General features: G+C 43.4%; 1 protein-coding gene across 6 annotated transcripts in view; it reads right to left on the reverse strand.

Moving 5' to 3' along the window:
• The window catches only part of ZNF385B (zinc finger protein 385B), a 628650-nt gene that overhangs the window by 45858 nt on the left and 567978 nt on the right, over positions 1 to 14814 (reverse strand). For all 6 annotated transcript variants that reach the window (XM_056536591.1, XM_056536595.1, XM_056536592.1 and 3 more), the window contains one exon: positions 12711 to 12852. In XM_056536591.1, the coding sequence (XP_056392566.1) occupies positions 12711 to 12852 (142 nt within the window). The remainder of the gene's footprint in view (positions 1 to 12710; positions 12853 to 14814) is intronic.

Below are 14814 nucleotides of genomic sequence, written 5' to 3' on the forward strand. Positions count from 1 at the left end.
ACCTGCGTCCTTAGAATACAGAGCGGGGGGAGGGGAGGGCAGGAGCTGTGTACTCAGCTGGATGAGATGAGGGGGCGTGGCTTATTCCTCTCATGCAGACAGAGAAAAAAAATGCTATGACATCTTGTCCACAACAGACTCAGAACTGTGGACAACAGTAAAAGAAAACCCTCTGAACTACAGAACTTCCTGCCCAACAAACAGGTAAGACAAACACATACATGCTGCAAAACATATAACACATATACGTATATTGCAAAAAAACAAAACTTACATAGAAGATGCCATATGTCAAAAAATTTAACCACCGAAGTACCCCTTTAAGTCATAGACACATGTTTACATTGTTTCACTTCACGTTATGCGATTTTTAAACACATTTAGTTTATTTTCCCATAAATATCCATTGTATATCATTTTTTTATCACACATTGGGTTTTTCCTACAACCCGCCTATTTTGTCCTATTAGGGCTGATGTATCACTCTTTATCATGCCATATATATGTTTTTATATTATGCATTTGATTCCAATACATATGAATATAATCATTATATTTCACATATCACCTCTCATATACCCACATTGACATGCTACCAACACATTATAGTGTGTATGATACAGGTACACAGATGTACTGACACAAGTTCTTGCATATATATTATACTCCTTTGCATACACTCACCCTCACACATCATGGCTGCGCTAGCTACTCTGTACGGTCTGCGCATGCGCAGACGACGGTGCAGGGTCGGCAGTGTTGATGCATTTGATCCGTGTACACCATTGCCCATGCAGGCATCACATGCTGATGACGCGTGGAAATGGGCACACGGGAGTACAGTAGGAGCAAGTTTGCTGTATAGTCGGTAGGTTGCTCATGGCAAACTCCAGAGTATGTTTGTTTCATACTGATTGATTTTATTGACACAGGCTGTGCACAATTCACTTATTATGTATTTCTGTACTGAATTTTGTACTGGAAATTTCTTATACGTGCATTTTATACACTGTTCACTTTACACAGACGGATACACAGATTTGCCGTTTATAATTATCACAATGTGTATTTATATATGAATTTTATTGTATTCTATCTCTGTATAAATTACCCACCTGATATATTGTGGCACTTGTAACCCTCACATTATGCTTGAAAATGATGGTGTGATGCCGTTGAAACATTGTTGTTTCCACATGGGTAAATAAAACCTTTTTATTTGCACCTTATGGGAGTGCTGCCAGGATTATTTCTTCTTGTGTGTGTGTATATATATATATATATATATATATATATATATATATATATATATCTATATAGTGGTCAGAATGCAAACGAAAACTAATTTTAATATAAGTGTGGTGTCCCAGCACCAAAGACTGTCCTGTGGGATAAAGATTGCCTCTAGCACCCTAGCTGACTGTTTACTGGACCCACTATCTCATTGTTTAACCTTGTTATATTGTATCCTATTGTCATGTCATGTACTGGATTAAATATGTACTGTACACTTAAGGGGACAAGACAGAGTGACCACGCGACCCTGACACCCCAATGGAACCCCCAAACCTTGCCCTTAAGTAGTGTAGTGGGAGAGGGAGAGTCACTTGAAGCTGTGTTAGTGGAGAGTTCAGAGGAGAAGGAGAGTGTGTTCCAGCTAGCAAACTGAGGAGAAGCCTAGAGAAGCCTAAATTCGACAGCCACTCCAAATTTCAGGTAAAGACACCTGTCTATTGCCCGTAGCAACATGCATTAATCCTTGATGCCACAAAAGGTTTAAGGTTTATATAAAGTTACATAGTTACATCCAGAGGAAGGCAAAAAAAAAAACCTCATACTAGAAGTAAAAATTCCTTCCCGACTCCAAAATAAATCCCTGGATCAACATTCCGTCCCTATAAATCTATTATCCATAACCTGTAATGTTATTACTCAGAAATGCATCCAGGACCCTTTTGAACTCTCTTACTAAGTTCACCATGACCACTATTTCTTTTGCCAGCTACCGCTTAATCTCTCACAATTAAACATAATTTTAAACCATCCCCCCAAAAAATAGGATCTCTTACACAAGGTAAAACAAATAGCTTGTACAGTAGCACACTCGGACCTGCAACTCTGTGCCACAGAGCCATAGGCACTACGTTGTGTGTCACAATTGGCCACTCATAGCCTTGGCTGCCAGCTTCCCTCATGCCTCTCCATACAGCATTTACTGCTTTTTACCAAGAAGATCCTGAGTTATAAGTTGGCAAAGTGAGAGGCGGTGCTGTTTTCTCTCCAGCTCGTTGGCAAATTCAACCTGTTACTTCATAGACTTAAATAGCGAAAAGGTCGGATTTGATTAGCAGCTCTGCTGCACACTTTCCAGCTTACAACTCATGATCGCGGCGAGTCTCAGAGGTGAAATGCGATTAAAACTTTTGACATGCCTGGGCAACATTTAAAAAAAAAAAGATTAATTTAAACCTGAATCAGACAGCTTAAACATGATCCAATTTTTTTTTGTCCATATTATGACTACAAGACCCAGAGCATGTGGAACTGAACCAAACTTAGACTATTATAGAACTCTCTCGCTATCCAGTTCCATTCACTTCACCCTTAGCAGGAACTGGTTCTTAAAGTGTACATGTCATTTGTAAAAAAAAAATATATATACTGTATAGATAATAACATTATATGTATATTTGTAATATACATTGGTTAAAATTTGTATATTTTTGGGTGAAAAAAATTACTGTCTTTGTAGCTATTGCCTCTGTGTGCAGATACAAAATAAGGGACGTTTTGGTGGACAAGCAGGTCTCTGTACACGTAGGACAAGCAGCGTTCTGTGCAGTGAGGACAAGCAGGGCTCTGTACACTGAGGACAAGCAGTGCTCTGTACACTGAGGACAAGCAGGGCTCTGTGCATTGAGAACAAGCAGGGCTCTGTACACTGAGGACAAGCAGGGCTCTGTGCAGTGAGGACAAGCAGGGCTCTGTACACTGAGGACAAGCAGGGCTCTGTACACCTAGGACAAGCAGGGCTCTGTACACTGAGGACAAGCAGGGCTTTGTAAAGTGAGGACAAGCAGGGCTCTGTACACTGAGGACAAGCAGGGCTCTGTACACTGAGGACAAGCGGGGATCTGTACAGTGAGGACAAGCAAGGCTCTGTACACTGAGCACAAGCAGGGCTCTGTACACTGAGGACAAGCAGGGCTCTGTACAGTGAAGACAAGCAGGGCTCTGTACACTGAGGACAAGTAGGGCTCTGTACAGTGAAGACAAGCAGGGCTCTGTACACTGAGGACAAGTAGGGCTCTGTACACTGATGACAAGCAGGGCTCTGTACACTGAGAACAGGCAGGGCTCTGTACAGTGAGGACAAGCAGGGCTCTGTCCAGTGAGGATAAGCAGGGATCTGTACAGAGGACAAGCAGGGCTCTGTGCACTCAGGACAAGCAGGGCTCTGTGCACTCAGGACAAGCAGGGCTCTGTACACTGAGGACAAGCAAGGCTCTGTGCACTGAGGACAAGCAGGGCTCTGTGCAGTGAAGACAAGCAGGGCTCTGTCCAATGAGAATAAGCAGGGTTCTGTACACTGAGGACAAGGAGGGCTCTGTACACTGAGGACAAGTAGGGCTCTGTGCACTGAGGACAAGCAGGGCTCTGTACACTGAGGACAAGGAGGGCTCTGTACACTGAGGACAAGTAGGGCTCTGTACACTGAGGACAAGCAGGGCTCTGTACACTGAGGACAAGCAGGGCTCTGTGCAGTGAATACAAGCAGGGCTCTGTACACTGAGGACAAGCAGGGCTCTGTGCAGTGAAGACAAGCAGGGCTCAGTGCAGGGAGGCTCTGTGACACCCTCCTGGCTCACACAGCAGTATGACTGACAAGCCAGGAGCCTGCACAGAGCCAAGCTTGTCCTGCACTCACTTGTATTTTGTCTCCACACAGAGAAACACAGGCACAGGAACAGCATGTTTTTCACCCAAAATATACAAACTTTCAGCCAATGTACAAATATATATGTATTGCAAATATACATATAATGTTATTATCTACATTATATTGTATAAAAAGTTTTTACAAATGACAGATACACTTTAAGGCCTTTATACACTTGTATTACAGCCATCAGAATTTGGCTTTGTACTATAAACACTGAGGCTATAAAAATCTAACAAGGCTTTTCAGCAATGCAAACCTGGAAAATTAGCATTCTCCAGCATATATAGACAATATTGTTTCAATCTAAAAACATAGCAAAAAATGCAAGTGTGCTAACACCATCCACGTTGCCCACTGGCAAATCAAAGAAGAATGAACTGGTTTTGGTCAAATTTTTTTGCAGTCAGTATAAATTATATAGGAGTTAAAAGAAAGACATGATTTTCCTCTTGGCAAGAGAAGGTTGTAAATGGCAGTGTGTGATGTACGGCGCGGCTGCATGTTGACATAGTCGCTTTGTGCGGGTGCATGCTTGTAAAAATTGTCTAGCTATTTTCTTTCTTTTCATTCCGTGTGGAAGCTCCATGTGCCGACATAATGGAAATCTACACTTCCTTTGTGGATGGATTTATTTCCGACGATTGTGCGCTCTCTGTTTCCTAGGAAATGGCCAGGTTTTCAACACACATTTGACTGTCATGCTTCTATGCTTAATGGGACACCTAGTGGGTAATGAATGATTACTTTGCCTTTCCCGAGGTTAGAATAGAAAATGTATTTTGTCGATTGGCTTTACTTGGAAAGAATATACAATGTCTCACCTCCTTCACAGGATTTATTACCTTCATCAGACATGAAGTAATCACTGGAGCTTCTTTTTAGCAATAAAAGATTCCACTGACATTAATGTTTCCATGATGAATAAATATTCAAATAAGAACATAAGGTAATATTTCAGGTGCAATGCAGGAATGTAGGTTCACTACTGTGGTAGATGTAGACAATACATTAGCTAACCCTCAACACTGATGTTAAAATTGAGACATTAGCCAGTATAACCTTGTATGAAGGACATACCTGAGCCCGCACACCAAAGCCAAGGTTTCTCAAGTGGCACAGAACCTAACACTAACCTACCTGTGCGTGATAAGCTTGCTTATCACGCACAGGTAGGTAAGTGTTAGGTCTCGTGCCACTTGAGAAACCTTGACGTTGGTGTGCGGGCTCAGGTACGTCCTTCATACAAGGTTATACTGGCTAATGTCTCAATTTTAACATCAATGTTGAGGGATAGCCAATGTCATTGTATACATCTACCACAGTAGTGCACTTAAATTCTTGTATTGTATTCTAATTGTTACACATCCCCACCGTCTATCTGGTGTAGGATCTTATTGTGGCACTTGTAGTCCGCTGCAGGAATCCCCCATTGTATGCATTTTATGCTGGGGATTGCCCCTAGCAATGGACTACAAGGGCAGGATCTGCTCCCCCAGTATAAATGCACAATTGTACAACTGCATTTGGGGTTGAGCACCTCCAGCCATTTGAGACCATGTTTTTATTGTTGTTTAAATATTTCAGGTGCATTGCATAAATAAGGCTGGGTTCACATATATCAGGCGTCCAGTAAAGTTTCCCTCTGGCATGCTCCGGAGGGAAACTAATCCTATTCATTTGAATGGGACAGCTCACGATCATCCAGCGTCTCAATTTTGACTCCAGATGGTTGGACATGCTGGAGGGCACTGGACAGCTAGCTAGCTGCGTTCCCCTGTCCATTTTGCAGAAACAATGGATGCTGGATGCAATACAGCTGATGACAACTTGTTATCAGTTGTGGCATCAGTTGCATCTAGATTTAGGCTGAGTTCACCTATGCTGGATGCCGGACATATGAGAACCCAGCCTAACTAATCTGTTATAACAGTGTTTTTCAAACAGCGTGCCTCCAGCTATTGCAAAACTACGACTCCCTGCATGCCTGGACAGCTGAAGGCTTATCTTAGCCTCCAATGGTGTTGTGTTGAGAAGATTTGAACAAACCGTATGGGAAAGCATGTAAGAGGGCCTTTAACTCTCATAGGTTAAGCTAAAAGGCCTTTGAAGACCAGGAAAAGTAAAGGTAGGGATAACCAGTACAGAAAAAAAAGTGAATGTCATAAACAAGAAACAATATGAACCATAGAACAAGGATGGAGGCGGGGGGAGGTGTTGGGGGGATTATGTTATAGCATTTCTTATTGTGTAATGATGTTATGGGAAAGGAGTACAGAAGAGGGGAAAAGGCATTGAGAAAAGAGACCGGGCACAATAAGATCAGATGGTAATGTAGAAAAAAAGATGAAGGTGAAAATTAACCACAACACAACAACCTCACGTGAGATAAAGGATACAAGGGGACCACACTGCATTATCAGAGTTTCTCATTAATCGTGGTTTAGGATTACTGATCCAAAATTTGGTTAATTTTAGGTTAAAGGGGTTCTGCAGGGTTTAAAAATTATGTCTGCTTTCTTGCAAAAACAGTATTTGTACACAGGTTATGTGTATGTAGTATTGCAACTCAGCCCCATGAAACCAGGCAAAACATATGAACAAGTGTGGCACTATTTCTGAACGAAACAAACAATATATTTTCAAATTTTGGACAGAGACCCTCTTAAAAGAGTTTTAAAGGAACAAGCTATTTCTACAAGAACTAATTGAATAGCAATCACTGAAGCTTAAAGGGGTACTCCGGCGCTTAGACATCTCATCCCCTATCCAAAGGATAGGGGATAAGATGCCTGATCGCAGGGGTCCCGCCTCTGGGGACCCCCGTGATCTTGCACGCCGCACCCCGTTAAAATCAGTCCCCGGAGCGTGTTCGCTCCGGGTCTGATTACTGTCGATCACGGGGCCGGAGCGTTGTGACATCACGGCTCTGCCCCGTGTGACATCACGCTCCACCCCCTCAATGCAAGCCTATGGGAGGGGGCGTGACAGCGGCTTGCATTGAGAGGGGCGTGATGTCACATGGGGCGGATCCTTGACGTCACAACGCTCCGATCCCGTGATCGACAGTAATCAGACCCGGAGCGAACACGCTCCGGTGACTGATTTTAACGAGGTGCGGCGTACAAGATCACGGGGGTCTCCAGCGGCAGGACCCCCACGATCAGGCATCTTATCCCCTATCCTTTGCATAGGGGATAAGATGTCTAAGCGCCGGAGTACCCCTTTAAAGATAAATGTTGAAGTGAGCCTGTCTCTTTGTCATGACCACGATCAGCATTGATCAGTGTGCAAAATGGCTTACATCATCCGGACTAAAGTTGTCTCTGACCCTGGCCGTTAGTATTGGGATGGGTTACCAAACACAGCAAGTCCCCCAACAGATGAACATCCGGGGACAGCTGCTGAGCCACGAGGTGTCTAATATAACTAGATAGTTAAGGGAAGTTTATTATGCGGTGTCATATTTGATTAATTTTGTGGAATTAAGGCTAATTTTGTTTGCACCCTACAACTCTGCAAAAAAGTTTGAGCATCCTCCAAGTAGTATATGTATGTATCAGACATATTCCTAAAGTTTACAAAAGGCAACGTAATCACTATAATTACCAAACAAGATAACATGAAAAGAAAAGAAGAAAAGACATTTTAAAAGCTACCTCGCACAATGCAGTCTTAAAGCCGTGTACTGTAAATGACTGGGTGACATTTTATAAAGGTAACGACCAAAACGGAGTAAAAGCTATAAATGGCGACCAATGCTATTGTGAAAATGTCAGAAATCTATTTTTTGACATTCAGTTAATGATTTTGGAAAAGGGTGAACAAGTTGGGACTAGAAGAACAGGGCAGCCCAACATGCTGTATAGTACAATGTGAGCCGCTATTGTCTTTAACATATTATTAACATTGTGCAAAGTACAAAATTGCTCCAAGGTTCCATTACAGCGGCATAGGGTATTACAGACTCATAGACACAGTGGGGGAGATTCCCAAAGAATTTTGTGGCAAAAAAAATCAAGTATTGATCACATTTTCAAAGAGATTTGTGCCGCGTTTTACACTGTTCATGTCAGTTTTGTATAAGTGGCGTGTCTACGTATATTGTCTGCATTACATGATATTTTCAAAGGGGTGAGAGTCCAGTTTACATCAAAAATTTCACACCATCTTTTTGTAGAAATCACAGAAATGGTTGTCGTTTTATTGTTTTTGGTTTTTTTCTTTGTTTTTTTGGGGGGGGAAAAGGTGTTATGTCTCTATGTGTTACCGTATTTTTCGCCATATAAGACGCTCCGGCATATAAGACGCACCCAATTTTAAAGGATGAAAATCTAGAAAGAAAAGATTCTGAACCTTCAACCTGCAGACCTCCAGATGTTGCCAAACTACAATTCCCAGCATGCCAGGAGTTGTAGTTTTGCAACATCTGGAGGTCCGCAGGTTGAAGACCACTGGTATAGGAGGTAATACTCACGTGTCCCCGCCGCTCCGGACCCATCACCGCTGCCCTGGATGTCGCCCTCCATCGCTGTTGCCGCATCCCCGGGGTGTCCCTTCGCTCCGGAACATCTCTGCTGCCGGGTATCCTCGCTCTCCGTCGCCGCCATCACGTGCGCGACGACGTGATGACGACAAAGGAGAGCGCTGGCCATGCAAGGGATCCCGGCACGGAGGAGACACCGAGGAGGCAGGTAAGGTCCCTCCCTGTGTCCTGTAAGCTGTTCGGGATGCCCCGATTTCACCGCGGCGGTCCTGAACAGCCCGACTGAGCAGCCGGGTTATTGTCACTTTCGCTTCAGACGCGGCGGACAGCTTTGATCGCCGTGTCTGAAGGGTTAATACAGGGCATCACCGCGATCGGTGATGTCCTGTATTAGCCGCGGGTCCTGGCCGTTGATGGCCGCAGGGACCGCCGCCATAGGACAGGTTTTAATGTGTATTTGCCGTATAAGATGCACCAACTTTCCCCCCCCCCCAGTTTTGGGGAAGAAAAAGTGCTTGTTATATGGCGAAAAATACGGTATGTTATGTAGTTATTAAAAAAAGAAATAATTATTATTGAAAAATGTTATTGAAAAAAATATTCATTTATTTTTTATTTTTTATTGGTCACTGCACCTGCACTCACATTTAAGCTCAGAAATGTTTATTTATACAGTTATCACTGGGCACTAGTAACCATGGAATATTTTGTGAGATGTTTCCGCCAGAATTTTCTGGGATGTAAAATTTGGAGCAAAGATTGCTGATTTTGGTGCAAAAAAATCCAATATGGCTGCAACAACAACAAAAAAAGTGGCGCAAAAAAGAAAATTTAAATGCCGCGAAAATGAATTTTCACATAATTTAATATTTTCAAAGTAGCACAAAAGACCTTTGAAACTGTGAGGAGAATATAAAAAAAGGTGTGATTAATATACCGTATTTATTGGCGTATAACACGCACTTTTTAGGCTAAAATTTTTAGCCTAAAGTCTATGTGCGTGTTATACGCCGATACCGCCCCAGGAAAGGCAGGGGGAGAGAGGCCGTCGCTGCCCGCTTCTCTCCCCCTGCCTTCCCTGGGGTCTAGAGCCCTGCTGCCGGCCCTTCTCACCCCCTGGCTATTGGCGCCGCTGCCCGTTCTGTCCCCCTGACTATCGGTACCGCTGCCCCGTTGCCTCCCCCCATCCTCCCCGGTGGCATAATTACCTGGGTCGGGTCCGCGCTGCTGCAGGCCTCCGGCATGCGTCCCCTTCGTTGTTGCTATGCGCTGCACGGCACGGCGCATGACGTCAGTGCGCCGCGCCGTGCATAGCAATGACGCAGGGGACGCACGCCGGAGGCCTGCAGCAGCGCGGACCCAACCCAGGTAATTATGCCACCGGGTATGGGGGGAGGCAACGGGGCAGCGGCGCCGGCAATGGGTGCCGCTGCCCCTTCTCACCCCCTGGCTGTCGGCGCCGCTTCTCTCCCCCTGGCTATCGGTGCCGGCAATGCCGGTACCGATAGTCAGGGGGACAGAACGGGCAGCGGCGCCGATAGCCAGGGGGAGAGAAGGGCCAGCAGCACGGCTCTAGACCCCAGGAAAGGCAGGGGGAGAGAAGCGGGCAGCGACAGCCTCTCTCCCCCTGCCTTTCCTGGGGATGTATCGGGGTATACACGCGCACACACGCACCCTCATTTTACCATGGATATTTGGGTAATAAACTTTTTTTACCCAAATATCCTTGGTAAAATGAGGGTGTGTGTTATAGGCCGGTGAGTGGTATACCCCGATAAATACGGCTGGAACAGAAATGACAGTCGTTTTGAGAATTTCCCCTCTGTGTGCTACCATAGTCTTCCCTAAAAAACTAGGCTTCAGATGCTAAAAATCTTTGGGTACTGCATTTTGGACTCTTCTTCTATGGTAATATTCTTTATTTACTTTAACAAAAATTCTGGATCCATAATATGGTATTGTGTATGAAGCCTTTCTAAAAATCACATTTAACTAATGTATACCTAGTTGCTAACGTAAAATACTCCATCAAACTGCAGGGGCATGTCAGAGATTTTGATCGGTTGGGGTATGAGACCCCTGTATTTAGCCTGCATTTACCCACCTTCTTACACTTATGTAGAAGCTGATATCATGCAATTGATAGTATATGGGTATTTAATACTTTAGGTAGCTACCGTATATACTCGAGTATAAGCCAAGTTTTTCAGCACCACTTTTCATGCTGAAAACGCCCCTCTCGGCTTATACTCGAGTGAACTCTCCGCCTGTCAATCCCTTCTTCAGTGGTCTTCGTCATCATCCAAGCCCCCCCCCCCCTTTAGTTTGCTACTCACCGCCCCTCGGTGGGAAGGAAGGGTGAGCTGGTCCGGACCATCGATGCTGCAGGGACCGTCCAGTGGGGAGGGTTAGTCGTTCCGGGCTGTCCTTTTTCACCGGGGGGGCCCTCTTCTCTGCTCCGGGCCCGGACTAGTGACTTTGCCTTGACGACAACACACAGGGACATTCATGCGCGTCCCTGTGCGTCATCGTCAAGGCAACGTCACTAGTCCGGGGCCGGGCCTGGAGTTAAGAAGATGGCCCCCCGGTGAAAAAGGACAGCCCGGAACGACTAACCATCCCCACTGGACGGTCCCTGCAGCATCGATGGCCCGGAACAGCTCACCCTTCCTTCCCACCGCGGGGCGGTGAGTAGCAAACTAAAGTGTGGGGGTGGGGGGGCTTGGATGATGACGAAGGCCGCAGTGGTCTTCAACCTGCGGACCTCCAGAGGTTTCAAAACTACAACTCCCAGCCGATGGCTGTCCGGGCATGCTGGGAGTTGTAGTTTTGCAACATCTGGAGGTCCACAGGTTGAAGACCACTGATGAAGGGATTGACAGGTGGTGATGATGAAGGGAGGGGGGATGATGAAGGGGGTCTGGATGATGACGGGGGTCTGGATGATGACATGGGGGATGATGTATTTCTCACCCTAGGCTTATAGTCGAGTCAATAACTTTTCCTGGGTTTTTGGGGTGAAATTAGGGGCCTCGGCTTATATTCGGGTCAGCTTATATTCGAGTATATACTGTACTTATTTTTTCATATTTGTATTTCCAATCTAAATCCATGCATGTGCGCTCTTAATATATTTGTGAACAGTGTGCTAGACAAATTGGATTTTATTTGCCCAATCACAGAGTTGAATACAACTGGCCAAAAACCCTGTATGCTTCCATTTAAATTAGCATAATATACACCTACAGGTTTATTACTGTTGAATAGCTTTTAATTCTGCTATGTGCCCACACTTCATATGTATCGGCAAGGTGCCTCCATACTGTGAAGTTATTTTCATTTCAAACAATGGACAAAATAGTGAAATTCTATAAGTGTTGAACTACTGAGTATTTTTTCTTAGAGTCATACAATTTGACAGAAAAAAAATCCCCTGTATGTTTGAAATCCTGCGTGCCTTATACTTGCCCACGGTCCCAACTTTGCCAAGACAATTTAAGAAATGGGTGTTCCCATACAGTTTTGAGGACAAGACTAAATGTCCCCATTTTCCATTTTCAAATTTCCATTTTCAAATTCTCAGAATACCTCAGAAGGGGTACTCCGGTGGAAAACTTTTTTTTTTTTCAAATCAATTGGTGCTAGAAAGCTATACAGATTTGTAAATTACTTCTATTAAAAAATATGAATCTTTCCAGTACTTATCAGCAACTGTATGCCTCAGAGGAAGTTGTGTAGTTCTTTACATTCTGACCACAGGGCTCTCTGCTGACACATCTGTCCATGTCAGGAACTAATCAGAGCAGGAGAGGTTTGCTATGGGAATTTTCTTCTATTCTGGACTCTCCTGACACAGATAAAGTTGGCGGAGAGCATTGTGGTCAGACTGGAAAGAACTACACAACTTCCTCTGGAGCATAGAGCAGCTGATAAGTACTGGAAGGATTAAGCTTTTTTAATAAAAGTAATTTACAAATCTGTATATCTTTCTGGCACTAGTTGATTTGAAAACATTTGTTTTCCACCGGAGTACCCCTTTAAAAAGTTTTATTCCATAAAACCCATTGTACATCATTAACCGAACATATCAATTTTGCCTGATGTGATTTTAGAACAAATATATTTTACTGCTTAATGCCATTATTACCTTGTTTATATATATCGCCCTTTATAAAATGTCAGCCTATTATTCTTGGCAAATATTTGACATTCATTAGATTTGTTCACAAATACATCCACATGTTCACGTTCAGATAAGGTAAAGAAAACAACAGTTTTATTGACCTGATTTGTGGCTGGCCGTTGAGCTCGTAATAGCCTTGGCGCTGTCCTTGGGAGAACCCGTTTTTTGCTTATTCTTCGTGGACTCCAGTGCTTTGAGCTTCTTGGCATGTTTACTGCCTTTGTAGTGCGCTTCAGCTTGGCTCTACAAAGAAGAACAAATCAGGCTTATTTTTTCACACATCACAATTGGGTAATGAACTTTATGAGGAAGAACACTAACAGGTACCACTAAGATAGTCATAAATCAACACTTACAAAACTTATGAAAGCCAAGACCTTTCTAGTATATATACACCATACCTTTTCTAATATATATATATATATATATATATATATATATATATATATATATATACATACATACATACATACATACAGTCATGGCCGTAAATGTTGGAACCCCTGAAATTTTTCAAGAAAATGAAGTATTTCTCACAGAAAAGGATTGCAGTAACACATGTTTTGCTTTACACATGTTTGTTCCTTTTGTGTGTGTTGGAACTAAACCAAAAAAGGGAGGAAAAAAAGCTAATTGGACATAATGTCACACCAAACTCCAAAAATGGACTGGACAAAATTATTGTCACCCTTAACTTAATATTTGGTTGCACACCCTTTGGAAAAAATAACTGAAATCAGTCATTTCCTATAACCATCAATAAGCTTCTTACACCTCTCAGCCGAAATGTTAAACCACTCTTCCTTTGTAAACTGCTCCAGGTCTCTCTTATTGGAAGGGCGCCTTTTCCCAACAGCAATTTTAAGATCTCTCCACAGGTGTTCAATGGGATTTAGATTTGGACTCATTGCTGGCCACTTAAGAACTCTCCGGCACTTTGTTGCCATCCATTTCTGGGTGCTTTTTGACGTATGTTTGGGGTCATTGTCCTGCTGGAAGACCCAAGATCTCGGACGCAAACCCAGCTTTCTGACACTGGGCTGTACAGTGCGACCCAAAATCCATTGGTAATCCTCAGATTTCATGATGCCCTGCACACATTCAAGGCATCCAGTGTCAGAGGCAGCAAAACAGCCCCAAAACAAATTGAACCTCCACCATATTTCACATTTTCGGTAAACAGTAGAATGATGTGCTTTACCAAAAAGCTCTATCTTGGTCTCATCTGTCCACACAACGTTTTCCCAGAAGGATTTTGGCTTACTCAAGTTAATTTTGGCAAAATGTACTCTTGCTTTTTTTATGTCTCAGTATCAGCAGTGGGGTCCTCCTGGGTTTTCTGCCATAGCGTTTCATTTTATTTTAATGTTGACGGATAGTTCACACTGACACTGATGCTCCCTGAGCCTGCAGGACAGCTTGAATATCGTTGGAACTTGTTTGGGGCTGCTTATCCACCATCCGGACTATCCTGCATTGACACCTTTCATCAATTTTTCTCTTCCGTCCACGCCCAGGGAGATTAGCTATAGTGCCATGGGTGGCAAACTTCTTGATAATGTTGCGCACTGTGGACAAAGGCAAATCTAGATATCTGGAGATGGACTTGTAACCTTGAGATTGTTGATATTTTCCCACAATTTGGGTTCTCAAGTCCTCAGACAGTTCTCTTCTCCTCTTTCAGTTGTCCGTGCTTAGTGTGGCACACACAGACACACAATGCAAAGAATAAGTGAACTTCTCTCCTTTTTATCTGCTTTCTGGTGTGATTTATATATTGTCCAGGTAAGTTTAATGGAGCATCACATGCTTGAAACAATCTTGAAAGGGTGCCAATAATTTTGTCCAGCCCATTTTTGGAGTTTGGTGTGACAATATGTCCAATTTGCTTTTTTTCTCCCTTTTTTGGTTTAGTTGCAATAAACGCAAAGGGAATAAACATGTGTATAGCAAAAACATGTGTCCCTGCAATCCTTTTCTTTGAGAAATACTTAATTTTCTTGAAAAATTTCAGGGGTGCCAACATTTATTGCCATGACTGTATATATCAGCCATAGCATTAAAACTGCTAACAGGTGAATAACTTTAAGTATCTTGTGACAATAACCATGAGGAGCTGAGCAAGGACCAAATTTGTGATGACAAGATGACTAGGTTTTGTGAGGTGTTCCTGGTATATAATGGTTAGTTGTCCAAGAAAGGACA

The sequence above is a fragment of the Hyla sarda genome, chromosome 8 (assembly GCF_029499605.1).
Source record: "Hyla sarda isolate aHylSar1 chromosome 8, aHylSar1.hap1, whole genome shotgun sequence".
NCBI classification, from domain to species: domain Eukaryota; kingdom Metazoa; phylum Chordata; class Amphibia; order Anura; family Hylidae; genus Hyla; species Hyla sarda.